This window comes from Saccopteryx bilineata, chromosome 1, assembly GCF_036850765.1.
Source record: "Saccopteryx bilineata isolate mSacBil1 chromosome 1, mSacBil1_pri_phased_curated, whole genome shotgun sequence".
NCBI lineage: Eukaryota > Metazoa > Chordata > Mammalia > Chiroptera > Emballonuridae > Saccopteryx > Saccopteryx bilineata.
This window is the reverse complement of record NC_089490.1, coordinates 343,636,019-343,652,200: the sequence shown is the minus strand read 5'-3', so window position 1 is coordinate 343,652,200 and position 16,182 is coordinate 343,636,019. Positions and strand designations below refer to the sequence as shown.

The window sequence follows — 16,182 nt, the reverse complement described above, 5'->3', positions numbered from 1 at the left end:
ACATGTCTCTTAGTCTCGTTTTTATGTCCCACCAATGTATGGAATCCTGCAGTTCTTGTTTTTTTCTGATTTACTTATTTCACTCTGTATAATATTATCAAGGTCCCACCATTTTGTTGTAAGTGATCTGATGTCATCATTTCTTATGGCTGAATAGTATATCATGGTGTAGATGAGCCACATCTTCTTTATCTAGTCTTCTATTTTTTTTTACAATGATTAAAGCCTTTAAGCAAACTCTTGGCCAATACATGAAATGGGATGTTTTGCTACCCTTCCAAAAGGTCAAAGTGGTAAGATGCATCCGCTAATACAGGGGTTGGGAACCTATGGCTCATGAGCCAGATGTGGCTCTTTTGATGGCTGCATCTGGCTCGCAGACAAATCTTTAATAAAAAAAAATTACGTTAAAAATATAAAACATTCTCATGTATTACAATTCATTCATTTCCTACTGCTCATGTTCGTGGTTGCAGGTGGCTGGAGCCAATCACAGCTGTCCTCCAGGACAACACCAAATTTTTATTGGATAATGAGTAATGTACACGGGTCGTTGTATGGTTCTCATGGAATTACATTTTAAAATATGTGGCATTCATGGTTCTCTCAGCCAAAAAGTTTCCCAACCCCTGCTCTAATAGCACAAGTCCATTTTTCTCCATCTATCTCTTGTGCCTAAAATTCAAGCAGCTGTTATAAACCCCAACTCTGCCAAGACAAAAGTGACCTTGGCTTCTGAGTGCTTCCAGCACCACTGGGCACCAAACCATTGACAGGAGCACCTCAAGAGGCTACTCAGGAAGGGAGTGGGTGAAATGGGGAACATTACTCACCAATAGCAACAAAGTGTAGGCAGTCATGATTCCAAATAAACTCAGCAAAAGAATGGACCAGAAGAACCAGCCTCTTGTAATTTGATAAACAGCCCTGCAAAAATGAGTTTCAATCCTCAAAATACAGCAGAAAGCAGTGTGTCTGTATCAAAAATGGGGGACAACACTGGACAAAATGAGGCATTAGAAAACTGAGGGAGATAGGAAGGGATGTATTTTCAGGACAGATCTGTGAAGAGTTTTGGGGATATTTAATTAGACATTTTAAATTTGTCCTATGGGCAATGGGATACCTTAATGAGGATCAGTATAAGTGGTATGATTTAACGTTATTTGGAATATATAATAAAAATTATGTCCTCTTTAGAAAGCAATAGAATAATACAAAAGAGAAAAAAATCATTCATAAGTTCACCTCCTTAATAAAATGAATACTCTCCATTTTAGCAGGTTCCGTGTCCATGCACCTTATGTTTTCTTCAATAATTGTAATCATGGTCACCACATTAATTGCTCTATTCTTTTTTCTTTTTAGTTAGTTAATTTTCTTAAGCCCTTTACTTTTTACACCCAGCCTCCAGCCCCTCCCTGTTGACAGCTATTAGTCTATACTCTGTACCTATGAGTCATTTTTATTTTGTTAGTTTACTTTGTTCATTAGATTCCACATATGAGTGAAATCATATGGTACTTGTTTTCTTCTGACTTATTACACTTAGCATAATATTCTCTAGGTCCATTCGTGCTGTCACAAAGAGTAAGATTTCCTTCTTTTTTACAGATGAATAATATCCCATTGTGTAAATGTACCATGGCATTTTTATCCACTCATCCACTGATGAAAATGTTGGCTGCTTCCAAATGTTGGCTGTTGTCAATAACACTGCAATGAACATAAGGATGCATATATTTTTTTTGAATTAGTGTTTTAGGTTTCTTTAGATATATTCTCATAAGAGGAACTGCTGTGCTAAGGCATTTCCATTTTTAATTTTTTTGAGGTAATTCTATACTGTTTTCCACAGTGGCTACACCAATCTGCATTCCCACCAATGGTTCACAAAGGTTCCCTTTTCTCCACATCCTCGCCAACACTTGTTTGTTGATTTATTAAGAAGAGCTATTCTGACAGCTATGAGGTGATATCTCATTCTGAGGGGATTTTTTTATTTTGTTTAAAAAATTAAATTTAATGGGGATACACTGATCAATAGAGTACATTTGCATTTCTCCGATGATTAGTGGTGGTGAGCAACTTTTCATATGTCTCTATAGGCCATCTGTATATCCACTTTGGAGAAGTGTCTAGTCAGGTCCTTTGCCCATTTTAAAATTGGACTTTTTTTTAATGGTGATGAGTTTTATAAATTTTGGATATTAAGCACTTATCAGATGTATCACTGGCAAATATGTTCTCCTATTCAGTGGGTTGTCTTTTCATTTTGTTGATGGTTTCCTTTGCTGTGCAAAAACTTTTCAGTTTGATGTAGTCCCTTTATTTTTTCTTTTGTTTCCCTTGCCTAATGAACTATCAGAGAAAACATTGTTACAAGAAATGTCCAAGCTTTTACTGCCTATGTTTTCTTCTAGGATTTTTATGGTTTTGAGTCTAACATTTAAGTCTTTAATCCATTTTGAGTTTATTATTGTGTATGATGTAAGAAGATGCTCTGCTTTTATTTTTATACACTTATTTGACCAATTTTCCCAACATCATTTATTGAGTAAACTGCCTTTACCCTATTGTATGTTTTTGCCTCTTTGTCAAATATTAATTGACTATAAAGGCATGGGTTTATTTATGGGCTTTCTACGCTGTTCCATTAATCTATATATCTGATTTTATGCCAGTACCATGTTCTTTTGGTTATTCTAGTCCTGTAATATAGTTCAATATCAGGTAATCTGATTCCTCCAACTTTGGTCTTCTTTCTCAAGATTGCTGTAGGTATTTTGGGTCTTTAGTGTTTCCATATAAATTTTTGGAATATTTATTGTAGTTCTGTGAAATATGCAATTGGTATCTTGACAAGAATGCATTGAATCAATAGATAACTTTGGGTAGTATGTATACTTTAATGATATTACTTTTTCTTATCCATGAACATGGTATATGCTTCTACTTATTTGTACCTTCTTCAATTTCTTTCTTCAGTGTCTTATAATCTTCTGGGTACAGGTCTTTTACATCTTTGGTTAAATTTATTCTTAGGTATTTTATCTTATTGTTTTGAAGCAATGTTTGATCAGAGATGTATCTTGCTGGATGGCTGCTTACCTCTTTCTTTCTTCTTGATGTGTCTTATAGCCCCTGACCAAAAAGAATTTCCTTTCTTATTTTTCATGTGGTTATATGTTCACTAATTTATGCATTATATTATTAATATATAATTTCTCCAGGTTTTATATTGAGAGAAGTTACTTTCTATTATCTTGAAATGAGGAGTCTAAATTTTTCTGATATATCATACCTAGACCAAATATAACACTTGTTTCTCTTAGCAAATCATCAGTATTTTTTTTTTATATTTTTCCGAAGCTGGAAATGGGGAGAGACAGTCAGACAGACTCCCGCATGCGCCCGGCCGGGATCCACCCGCACACCCACCAGGGGGCGAAGCTCTGCCCACCAGGGGGCGATGCTCTGGCCCTCCCAGGCGTCGCTCTGTCGCGACCAGAGCCACTCTAGCGCCTGGGGCAGAGGCCAAGGAGCCATCCCCAGCGCCCGGGCCATTTTTGCTCCAATGGAGCCTCAGCTGCAGGAGGGGAAGAGAGAGACAGAGAGGAAGGAGAGGGGGAGGGGTGGAGAAGCAGATGGGCACTTCTCCTGTGTGCCCTGGCCGGGAATCGAACCCAGGACCCCTTGCACGCCAGGCCGACGCTCTACCATTGAGCCAATCAGCCAGGGCCTTAAAAGAGTATATCTTAAAAGCTCTCATCATAAAAAAATTTGCAATTATGTAAAGAGATGAAGAATGAATGTTTACTAAATTTATTGTGGTAATCATTATATAATATATACTATATCAAATCATTGTTATATACCTAAATTTATATGTGTTATATTAATTACATCCAATAAAACTGGGGCAAGCCCACAGCTAATATATACTGCTCACAAAAATTAGGGGATATTTTATTGATTCATATTCATTTTTGAAATATCCCTTAATTTTTGTGAGCAGTGTACTAAATGGTGGAAAGCTGAAAATGTTTCCTCTAAGGAACGAGACAAGGATGCCCACATTCACCATTTTTATTCAACATATTATTGGCACTCCTAGCCAGAGCAATTAAGCAATATAAAGAAATAAAAGGCATAGAAATTGAAAATGAAGAATTAAAACTGTCACTATTTGCAGATGACATTATATTATATATAGAAAATCCTAAAGACTGTATCCAAAAACTATTAGAACTAATAAATAATTCAGTAAAGTTTAGGATGCAAAATCAATATATAAACCTCTGTTGCATTTCTATACACTAATAATGAGCTATGAGAAATAAAACTTAAGAAAACAATCCCATTCACTATTGCATCAAAAAGTATAAAATATCTAAGAATAAATTTAACCAAAGAGTAGAGGACCTGAACAGACATTTCTCCTAAGAGGACAAATGGCCAACAGATATATGAAAAGATGCTCATCTTCACTGGCTATTTGAGAAATGCAAATTAAAACTACAGTGAGATACCACCTCACACCTGTTAGGTTGACTATTATTAACAAGACAGGTGTTGGAGGGGCTGTGGAGAAAAATAAACCCTCATCAAGACCCCAAATGGTCAAACAATCTGAGAAGGAAGAACAAAGCTGAAAATGGTACAGTTCTTGATTTCAAACAATATTACAAAGCTATAGTAATCAAAATAATATGATACTGGCAAAACAAAAACCCCAAAACCAGACATATAGATCATTGGAACAGAATGAAGAACCCAGATATAAACCCATACATATATGGTCAATTAATTTATGACAAAATAGCCAAGAATATACAATGGGGAAAAGACAGTCTCTAATAAATGGTGTTGGGAAAACTGGACAGCCACATACAAAAAAATGAAACTGGACCACTATCTTAAACTTTATACAAAAATCAACTCAAAATGGATTAAAAATTTGAACACAAAACCTGAAACTAAAGCTCTTGGAAGAAAACATAGGCAGTAACTCTTTGACATCAGTCTTGGCAATGATTTTTTGGATTAAACACAAAAAAACAAAGGTAACAAAAGCAAAAATAAACAGACTACATAAAACAAAAATGCTTCTGTATATCAAATAAAACCATCCATAAACTTAAAGGCAACCCACCATATGTGAGAAAATATTTGCTAATTATATATCTGATTAGGGGTTAATATCCAAAATAAATAAAAAACTCATAAAACTCAAAAGAAAAAATAATCCAATTACAACATAAGCAGAGGATCTCAATAGACATTTTTCAAAAGAAGACACTCAAATGGCCAACAGGTACATGAAAAAGAGCTCAACATCATTAATTACCAGAGAAATGCAAATCAAAACCACAATGACATACCACCTCACATGTGCTAGAATGTTACTAGAAAAAAAAGAAATAACAAGTGTTGAGGATGTGGAGAAAGAAAACCCTTGCACATTGTTGGTGGGATTGTAAATTGGTGGAAAACCATTATGGAAAACAGTATGGAGGTTCCTCAAAAAATTAAAAATAGAACTACCACATAATCCAGCATTTCTGTTTCTGGGCATTTAGCTAAAGGAAACAAAAACACTAACTTGAAAAAATACAGGTACTGTGAAATTTATTGCAGCATTATTTACAATGGCCTAGACACAGAAACAACCTAAGTGCCCATCAATGGGTAAATGGATAAAGAAAATTAAGTGTAGACCCAGCTGAGTAGTTCAGTTGGTTAGAGTTTCACACCAATATACCAAGATTGTGGGTTAAATCCCGGGTCAGGGCACATACAAGAATCAACCAATGAATGCATAAGTAAGTGGAACAAATTGATGTTTCTCTCTTTCTCACTTTTTTCCTTTCTCTCTTTCAAATCAATAAATAAAAATTTTTTAAAGAAAATTAAGTGTATTATAGCATCTTCATGACATGAAATATTCTAAAATCATTTTAAATTCTGTTTATTAAGAGTTTGAATAATTAACCAAAATATTTGTAATTATTTTAAAGGAAAAGGAAAAGCAAAATTACAAAGATGGTGTAGACATGATATAAAAATAAGCACAGAAAAAATTCTGGGAATGATGTCAGCAAGTGATTGTAACAATGTGTACACACAAGCATGTGCGCACACACATACAATGGATTCTTATTCAGCCATAGAAAAGAATAAATTTCAGCCTGGCCTGTTGGCTTAGCAGTAGAGCATCAGCCTGGCATGTGGAAGTCCCAGGTTCGATTCCTGGCCAGGGCACACAGAAGAAGCACCCATCTGCTTCTCTCCCCTCTCCCTTCTCCTCCCTCTCTATCTTTCTCTTTCCCTCCCACAGCCAAGGCTCCATTGGAACAAAAGTTGGCCCAGGCACTGAGGATTGCTCCATAGCCTCCACCTCAGGCCCTAGAATGGCTCCGGTTGCAGTGGAGTGACGCCCCAGATGGGCAGATCATTGCCCCCTGGTGGGCACGCCGTGTGGATCCTGGTCAGGCCCATGCAGGAGTCTGTCTCTCTGCCTCCTTGCTTCTAACTTCAGAAAAATACAAAAATAAATAAATAAATAAATTTCTGTCATTTGCAACAACATGGATAGAACCTGAAGGCATTATGTAAAATAAAACAAATCAGGCAGAGAAAGACAAATATTGTATAATCTCATTTCTATGTAGAACCTAAGAAAACCAAACTAATAAAAACAGAAAATAGATTGGTGGTTGCTAGACACAGAGGCTAAGTGATAGACAAAATGGATAAAGGCAGAAAAAAAGGTACACACTTTCAGTTATTTATTTTATAAGTCATGGAAATATAAGTACAACATGGTGATTATAGTTATTAATATATTATACACTTGAAAGTAGCTAAGAGCAGATCTTAAAAAGTTTTCATCACAAGCCCTGGCCGGTTGGCTCAGTGGTAGAGCGTCGGCCTGGCATGCAGAAGTCCTGGGTTTGATTCCTGGCCAGGGCACACAGGAGAAGTGCCCATCTGCTTCTCCAACCCTCCCCTTCTCCTTCCTCTCTCTCTCTTCCCCTCCCGCAGCGAGGCTCCATTGGAGCAAAGATGGCCCGGGCGCTAGGGATGGCTCCTTGGCCTCTGCCCCAGGCACTGGAGTGCCTCTGGTCGCAAAAAGAGCGACGCCCCGGAGGGGCAGAGCATCTCCCCCTGGTGGGCAGAGCGTCGCCCCCTGGTGGGCGTGCCGGGTGGATCCGGGCGCATGTGGGAGTCTGTCTGACTGTCTCTCCCCGTTTCCAGCTTCAGAAAAATACAAAAAAAAAAAAAAAGTTTTCATCACAAGAAAAAAATTGTAACGAAATTGTGTAATGATAAATGTTAACTGGATGTTTTGTGATGATCATTTTACAAAATATATGCAAATATCAAATCATTATCTTGTACACCTGAAATTAATATAATACTATATGCCAGTTATATCTTAATGAAAAAATTTTAAACTGGGGGAAAATTTTATAAATATAAATAAATGAAAAATGTTTTATTTCAAGTGTTATAGAATAAGAACGGATCCATAAATAAAGAATACATATTAACTGATAAGAATACTTACTAAAGCCTGACCAGGTGATGGTGCAGTGGATAGAGTGTCAACCTGGGACACTGAGAACCCAGGTTCAAAACCCCAAGGTCACCTGCTTAAGCACATGCTCACCAGTTTGAACACGGGGTTGCTGGCTTAAGCATGGGGTCATGGGTATGACCCCATGGTCACTGGCTTGAGCCCAAAGTTCGCTCACTTGAAGTCCAAGGTTGCTGGCTTGAGCAAGGGTCACTGGCTCAGCTGGAGCCCCCCGGCCAAGGCACGTATGAGAAAGCAATCAATGAACAACTAAGGTGCCACAACAACAAACTGATGCTTCTCATCTCTCTCCCTTCCTGTCTGTTTGTGCCTGTCTCTCTCTCTCTCAATTGCTTTAAAAAAAAAAAAAAAAAAAACTTACTAAAGATTTATTAAAAATAAATGGGCAAAGGGAAGAAAAACTAAAGAGAAAATAAATTAGTTAAGTAAACTAGTCATTGAAAATGATAAAATTTTAATTTTAACACTCTACCCTGAAAATTAAAAATTTTCAAAAGTAGAATAAATAATGCTGTCAATAGAAGCTTAAAATAAAAACTCTCATATACTTCTGTTGTGAACAAACATCGCTACAACCTTTTGAGAAAGTACTTTGGCAACAGACATAATGACTTTTATGACTTTTTAGTCTTCTTAACTCAATAATGCCACTTGTGGGAAACTATTCTAAGAGTTTTAGTCAGAAAAGAAATTTTTTCCTGCACTCTTATTTTATGAAAACAAGAAAATTGGAAACATTCATAATGCCTAACAATAAAAAGTGATTAAGTGTATTCTAGCATCTTCATGTCATGAAATATTATGAAATTATTTTAAGTGCTGTTCATTAAGAGTTTTAATGATTCACCAAAATGTCTATAATTATTTCAAGTGAAATGGAAAAGCAAAATTACATATACAACATGAACATATTAATATAAAATAAACAGGAAAAAGGGCAGAGAATGAAGCCAACAGATGGCTGTCACTATGAATTAAGACTAAGTGAATTTTATATTTTCTGATTTTCTGGACTTTTTACATTTAAAATAACAAACTGCTTTTCACTTCTGTAAAGGGAAAATAAACTATATTCCATTTAAAAAGCCTCATACTCAAATAAGCACCTTTCATCCCTACATACTAAATACAACAATCAGAGAAACTGGAAGGGCTGGGTGTAGTCCAGGAGTAGGAGTACAGTCATGAAAAGGTGCTGATAAAGAATACCCATTCTGATTCAGAGTCCTAGGAAGCCTCCTAAAGAAGAAAAAAAAAGAAGCAGAGGATAGAAGTGAGACAGACACATTGGGGGTTCATGCATAGAGACCATAAAGACCAACCAGTATAGGCATCAGTTATACAGACAAAAAGATTGAGGAACAAGGTGTCAGGGAGTCATCAAAATAAAAGGACTGCAAGCATTGGAAGCACAGAGAAACTTCCTACTGAGCCAGATTTGGTCTAAATGTGAGAGTAAGAAAGCACAGGTGAATGGGAAGTATACTAGGTGAGGGTGCCCAGAATCCTTACCCCACCCCAGGGTCACACCTCTCATCCACCAAGTTTGGAAAGCCCAATTTTGTTCACCTTCCCTCTTATGCCATGGGATCATTTCAACCTGAGGTAGGATCCAGCTGGCTTTCAGACCAAAAACCCCTTTCACAAATAAAATACAAAACATGAAACTCACCAGTCAAAGTCAGGGTATTCATTTGAGGCTTCTATCCACAGGAACAGCAAAATCACAGACATGCAAAATGCAATAAGCAAAAATAGGGAAAATAACCCCTCTGTCTGGGAAGAAAAAAAAGGAAGTTGAATTTAGCTCCATTTATCCACGTTACCTCAGCAATATCTATATATAGTTGTCAAAGGTCTGCAGAGTTACAGTGCCGTGCATTACTTTCCACAAGCTGCAGTGAACCTGTATTCTTTTGATCCCTGTGGAATTTTGTATAAGCCTATTATAGCATTTAGTACACTGACGTGAGATGCGTTTATATGTTTGTACCTATTGTGACAGTTTCTACTCCGAGAAAAAGAAATTTCTGTTACACATCTCTGTACTGTCAATATCTAATATAGCTCCTTAAATGCAGCTGGTTCTCAACAATTATCTGATTAATTCATCCACCTCTCCATCTTCCAAATGTTTGTTCAATGACTCATTCATTGAGTAGTTCATTCATTCATTGTTCATTTAGTCATTTGTCTACCAACATTTGGAGGGATGTGAGTTGGAGAATGAACCTATTTTTAAGTAGTTATTTTCTGCCAGTACAATGCTAGTGACTTCACAAGCTACATTCATTCCTCAAAATAGTCATAGAAGTATTGTTAACCTTATTTTGCAAAAGAACTAAAGCTCAGAGAGGGAAAGTAACTGATCAAGGTCACACAGACAAGAAATGACAGTGATACTGCCTAGATCTGTGAACCCAAGTCAGGATGTAGGATGTCATTGCAAAAGAGGTATTCAAACTGAACCTTGAAGGCAATCCCCTAACTGAAAATAATGTCACAAATCAGCCGTGCCAGAGGTTGCCAAACCCTTCTTGAGAACATTAGGTTTGTGTTGCTGAATTATAATCCTAACACTTCTCTATTGTAGAAATAAGAAATCCCTCTCTTAGGGACACTGCACTTTTACTCTGTTAAAGATGGATAGATTGCCTCCTACCCTACCTAAATCATGTGGTTATTATGAAGAAATAAAATGGAAAACATAGAAAGGGCATCCCAAAAAGATGAGAGGATTTTGATTACAGGAACTAAACTACCACTTCTGAGTGTAGGAGGATGAAGAGCATAGGACTGAAACTTGGCTGGACTTTCAAAAACATGTATCAGACAATGTTCCTCTACTGCTCACAACCCTCCCAGAGCTTCCTATATTACTAGAGTTTCATCCAGTGCCTTTTGTGGTCCACAAGTTCCTACATGATCAACACTAGCTCACCCTTCACCTAAACCCAATCTATACACTAAACTCCATTTCTGAAATCCAGCCACGCTGACCTTCTTTCTGTTTCTAGAACATAGCCAAATTTGCTCCCACCACAAGAGCTTTGTACTTCCTGGTTCCTCTGCTGAAATACTTTTGCCCCCAGATGTACACATGGCTAGCTCAACCTCTTCATTTACAGAACAGCTCTAATGACCTTTATTTAAAGAGGTCTTCTCTAACCATAATCCCATCCAGTTTCTAACACATTTTTATTTTTATTACCTTCAAAGTTCTTAATAACTAGCTGAAATCATCTTACTTTATTTACTGATTATTACCTAACACATCCAAATAGAATGTAAGATGAAGGAGGGCTAGAGGTCTCAGTTGTGCTAATCACTGTGGCACATAGTAAGCACTCAATAAAATTGTTTTTATTGAACAAATCCATTTCCATATTTTGATTCTTATTGTTGCTATTCTTGTTCAAAATTTTCAAAGACTCCCCACTGTTTACAAGATAAAGTTCAAATGTTTTAGTGTGACATAAAAGTGCTTCATAGTTTAGACATTCCTTTCCAACCCCACCACTTATTTATTATCTTACATGTCATTAAATTCCACATTGAAAAATTTGGTTTTTGGATGACATCAGAGTAATGGCAGTGTGAAAGATACTCCTAATCTCCCCCTTTGAAATTTCAACAAATTGAACTACTATAACACAGCGAAGAAACACCAGCTGAATCCACAGGAGTGCCTAAAAGATTGGCGCACTGAATGAACAAAAGGTTTGACAAGATGAAAAGGGGGCAGAAGATAAAAGGCATTCAAGGTAAGCACTGAGGAGGAGACAAACCCAGACTGTGTTGAGGGAAGCTCAGGCTGTTTGGATTTTGTCTGAGGGGTACGGAGAGCAGAACTTGGAGTGACTGGGTTTCCTTCTGTCAGGAGGAGCAGTGAGATAGAGGGGCAGAGGGGGAGGTAAACCAAAGTGGCCAGAGGATGGGTCATGGGCAGTGTTCCTGCAGTCTGCCTGCAACTTGCACTCAGCAGAGACAGAAAAAACTAAAGTACAGTCCCCCAGCCTCCCAGATCCCACCTCCCTCACCTCATTGTTTGGAGAGTGGCAGATACGAACCCCAGAGCTAGCTCTCCAGAGCTACTCTCTCCTCTGAAGAACAGAGGTGCTCTGCATCTGGTTCCTGGGTCTACTTAGACATAGGAAGGAGTGCCCTTAAGCCTGAGATAGCCATTGCTAGAGCCGTAAAGCTAGAAAGCCAAAGCCATAAAGCCAAAGTCTAAAGCCCTCACTACACACCCGACCTACCCACCATGACTACAGCCCCACCTACATCATCTAGACAGCAACATCTCAGTGAAGGACAGACCAGGAACTTCACAGATAAAATTTGTAACACAGCGACACCTACTGGAAGAAACATCTCAAAACCAAACTTTATTTTTCCTTTTTTTCCATCATTTTTTACTTTTTCTTTCTTTCTTTTTTTTTTTTTTTTTTTTGCTCATTATTCTTTTATTCTTTCTCCCTCTTTTGAATTTATTTTCCTTAATTTTTATATATTTTTCTCTTATTTTCTTTCTAGGTGTTTTATTTATTTATTTATTTTTGGTTTTGTATTTTTCCTGTGGTTTTTCTTCCTTACTCGGTATAATTTTTTTTTCAATTTTTACATTTTTTATTGTATTTTTAAATTTTTCACTCCTTTAGTTGGTTTTCTTTTTTGTGAGGGTTCTTAACAACATTACTCTCAAATGTCATCAAGGAAGAAGAAATCAAATACCATGGCTACACAAGACAGAGATGTAGTTCACAAAGAAAATGAAAAATCTTCAGATAAAAAGTTTCAATCACGTGGAATACTTGGGAGTTAAATGATAGATAATTCAAAATTGAAATTCCAAAAATACTCAGTGAAATGTGAGAAGACACCAATAGGTAACAAAATGAGCTCAGAAAACAAAACAAATACCTCACCAAGGAGACTGAAACTTTAAAAACAGAGATGAAGAACTCAATAATGAACTGAAAACTGAGGTAACAAGTTTGGCTAATAGAATAAGCCAGACAAAGAATCAATGACATTGAAGACAGGCAGCTAGAGATACTATAGACAGAAAAGGAGACTCACAAATTAAAAAAACTGAGAGAGGTCTACATTAATTGTCTGACTCCATCAGAAAGAGCAATATAAGAATAATGGGTATATCAAAAGAAGAGAGGGCAAAAGGAATGGAGAGCCTATTCAAACAAATATTTGATGATAATTTCCCAAGCCTATAGAAAGAGTTAGAGCCTGGAATACAAGAAGCAAATGAATACCAAGTTACCTCACCCCCAACAGACCTACTCCAAGCACAACATAATAAAATTGTCAAAAATTAATGACAAGGAAAGAATCTTCAAGGCATCTAGGGGAAAAAAAAAGAACAGAACATATAAGGGAAAGGCTATTAGGTTATCATCAGATTTCTCAGCAGAAACTCTATAAGCCAGAAGAGAGTGGACCCAAACATTCAAAGTACTAAAAGAGAGTAATTAGCATCCAAGAATACTATATTCATCAAAGTTATCCTTAAAATATGAAGAAGAAATAAAACTTTTTCAGACACACAGAAGCTGAGGAAATTTATCACCAGAAAACACCCACTGCAGGAAATATTCAAGGGGTTTATTCAACCTGACACACAAAAAAACAATACAAATCAAAACTACAAGTAAAAGCTCCAACAAGGTCACAATAAAAAAAAAGGATAATCTATGACAACAATAACAGAAGAGGGGAGAGGACAAAGATCTGCAGTAGCAAAGGAGGATGGAGTGCAGGAGCATTTATAAGACAAAGACTTGTACATATGAACATTTTTCTTTTAATAACCTAATGATAAACAGCCACCAAAAAAAACCACTTCTGAAACACACAGCTTAAAAAAATAAGAAATGGGGGAAAGCAGTATGGAATGACACCAAACAAAAACAACTGACAGAATCAAAAATTAGAAGAACCAAATAAGACACAGAGCTACCAGAAAACAACACATACAATGGCTATAGGAAATCTTCAAATATCAATAATTACACTACATGTAAATGGACTGAACTCACAAATAAAGAGGCACAGAGTAGCAAATTGGATTAAAAAGCAAAACACAACTATATGCTGCCTTCAAGAGACCCATCTAAGCTGCAAGGACAAAAGTAGACTCAAAGTGAAAGGTTGGAAAACAATTCTCCAAGCAAATAATATCCAAAGAAAAGCAGGTGTAGCCATACTCCTATCTGACAATGTTGACTTCAAGACAACAAAGGTAACCAGAGACAAAAATGGAAATTTAATAATGATAAAGGGGGCATTGTATCAAGAGGACATAACACTCCTTGATATATATGCACCAAATCAAGGAGCACCAAAATATATAACATCTATTAACAGACATAAAAAAAGAAGCAGATAAAAACACAATCACACATGGAGATTTCAACACACTATTGATAGCTTTAGACGGATCATCCAAATGGAACATCAATAAAGAAATATTGACCTTAAACAACACATTGGTCCAAATGGATATAATAGACATTTACAGGACATATCATCCCAAAATATCAGATTATACATTCTTTTCCAGTGTGCTTGGAACATTCTCAAGGATAGACCATATGTTGGGCCACAAAACTAACATCAACAAATTCAGAAAGACTGAAATTATACCAAGAATATTTTCTAATCATAAGTCTTTGAAATTAGAATTCAACTGTAAAAAAGAAGTAAAGAAACTCACAAAAATGTGGAAATTAAACAACATACTTCTAAAAAATGACTGGGTCAAAGAAAAAATAAAAGCAGACATCAAAAGATATACACAGGCAAATGAAAATGACAACACAACATATCAAAATTTCTGGGAGGCAGAAAAAGCAGTACTAAGAGGAAGGTTTCTATCATTACAGGCTTATATCAAGAAACAAGAGAAATCCCAAGTTAACAACCTAACCTCACATCTTAAAGAACTAGAAAAAAGATAAACAAAGGCAACCCAAAGTCAACAGAAGAAAGAAAATAGTAAAAATTAGAGCAGAACTAGATGAAATAGATAACAAAAAAAAAAAAAAACCTAGGAAAACATTAATACAACAAAGAGCTGTTCTTTGAAAAGATCGATAAAATCAACAAACCACTGGCTAGCCTGACCAGCCAGTGGTGCAGTGGATAGAGTGTTGTACTGGGATGTGGAAGACCCAGGTTCGAGATCCCAAGGTTGCCAGCTTGAGCGTGGGCTCATCTGGTTTGAGCAAAGCTTACCAGCTTGGACCCAAGGTTGCTGGCTCAAACAAGGGGTTACTCAGTCTGCTGAAGGCCCACAGTCAAGGCATATATATGAGAAAGCAATCAATGAACAACTAAGGGGTCGCAACAAAAAACTGATGATTGATGCTTCTTATCTCTCTCTGTTCCTGTCTGTCCCTACCTATCCCTCTCTCTGACTCTCTCTGTCTCTGTAAACTAACAAATAAACAAAAACACTGGCTAGACTCACTAAGGAAAAAAGAAAAAGGACTCAGATAAACAAAATCCTAAATGAAAAAGGAGAAATTACCACAGACATCATAGATATACAAAGGGTCAGAGGAGAATATTATGAAAGATTATATGCCACCAAATTCAACAACCTAGAGGAAATGGATAAATTCCTAGAACTATACAATGTACCTAGACTGAGTCACAAAGATGTGGAAAACCTAAATAGATCTATAATCGGGGAGAAAATGGAAACAACTATCAAAAACCTCCTCAAAAACAAAAGTCCAAACCAGATGGCTACACTGGTGAATTCTACCAAACATTTTAAAGAAGATTTGGTGCTTTTCTTTCTAAAGTCTTCCAAAAAATTAAAGAAGAAATATTTCTCAACACATTTTATGAGGCCAACATAACCCTCATACCAAAACTTGGCAAGGACAACACAGAAAACTACAGAGCAATATCTCTAATGAATCAGATGCAAAAATCCTAAACAAAATACTAGTAAATAGAATACAACAACACATTAATAATACATCACAATTAAGTGGGATTCAATCCAGGAGCACAAGGATAGTTCAACATACAGAAATCTATCAACATAATATACCACATCAACAAAACAAAGAACAAAAACCATATGATCCTATTAATAGATGCGGAAAAGGCATTTGATAAGATACAACATCCCTTTATGTTTAAAACACTGAATAAAATCAGAATAGAAGGAAAGTATCTTAACATAACAAAGGCCATACATGACATACCATTAGCTAATATTATACTACATGGTAAAAAACTGAAGTCTTTTCCTCTAAAATTAAGAATAAGACAAGGCTGCCCACTCTCTCCACACTTATTCAACATAGTCCTGGAAGTTTTAGCCAGAGCAATAGGGCAAGAGAAAGAAATAGAAGGCATCCATATCAGGAAAGAAGAAGTAAAGGTATCACTTTCTGCAGATGACATGATCCTATATATGGAGAACCCCAAAGACTCCACCAAAAAACTATTAGAAACAATAAACCAATACAGTCAGGTCACAGAATACAAAATCAATATACAAATATCTATTGCTTTTCTATATGCCAATGATGAAACTTCAA

At 36.4% G+C, this 16,182-nt stretch overlaps 1 protein-coding gene across 1 annotated transcript in view; it reads right to left on the bottom strand.

Annotated features, from left to right (window-relative positions):
* LOC136319573 (glycerophosphodiester phosphodiesterase domain-containing protein 4-like) overlaps nt 1–16,182 on the bottom strand; it is a 165,116-nt gene that overhangs the window by 143,851 nt on the left and 5,083 nt on the right. Inside the window, exons 2-3 of the mRNA XM_066252771.1 lie at nt 9,276–9,379; nt 834–927 (exon numbers count right to left, since the gene is read on the bottom strand). Of these exons, the coding sequence (XP_066108868.1) occupies nt 834–927; nt 9,276–9,379 (198 nt within the window). The remainder of the gene's footprint in view (nt 1–833; nt 928–9,275; nt 9,380–16,182) is intronic.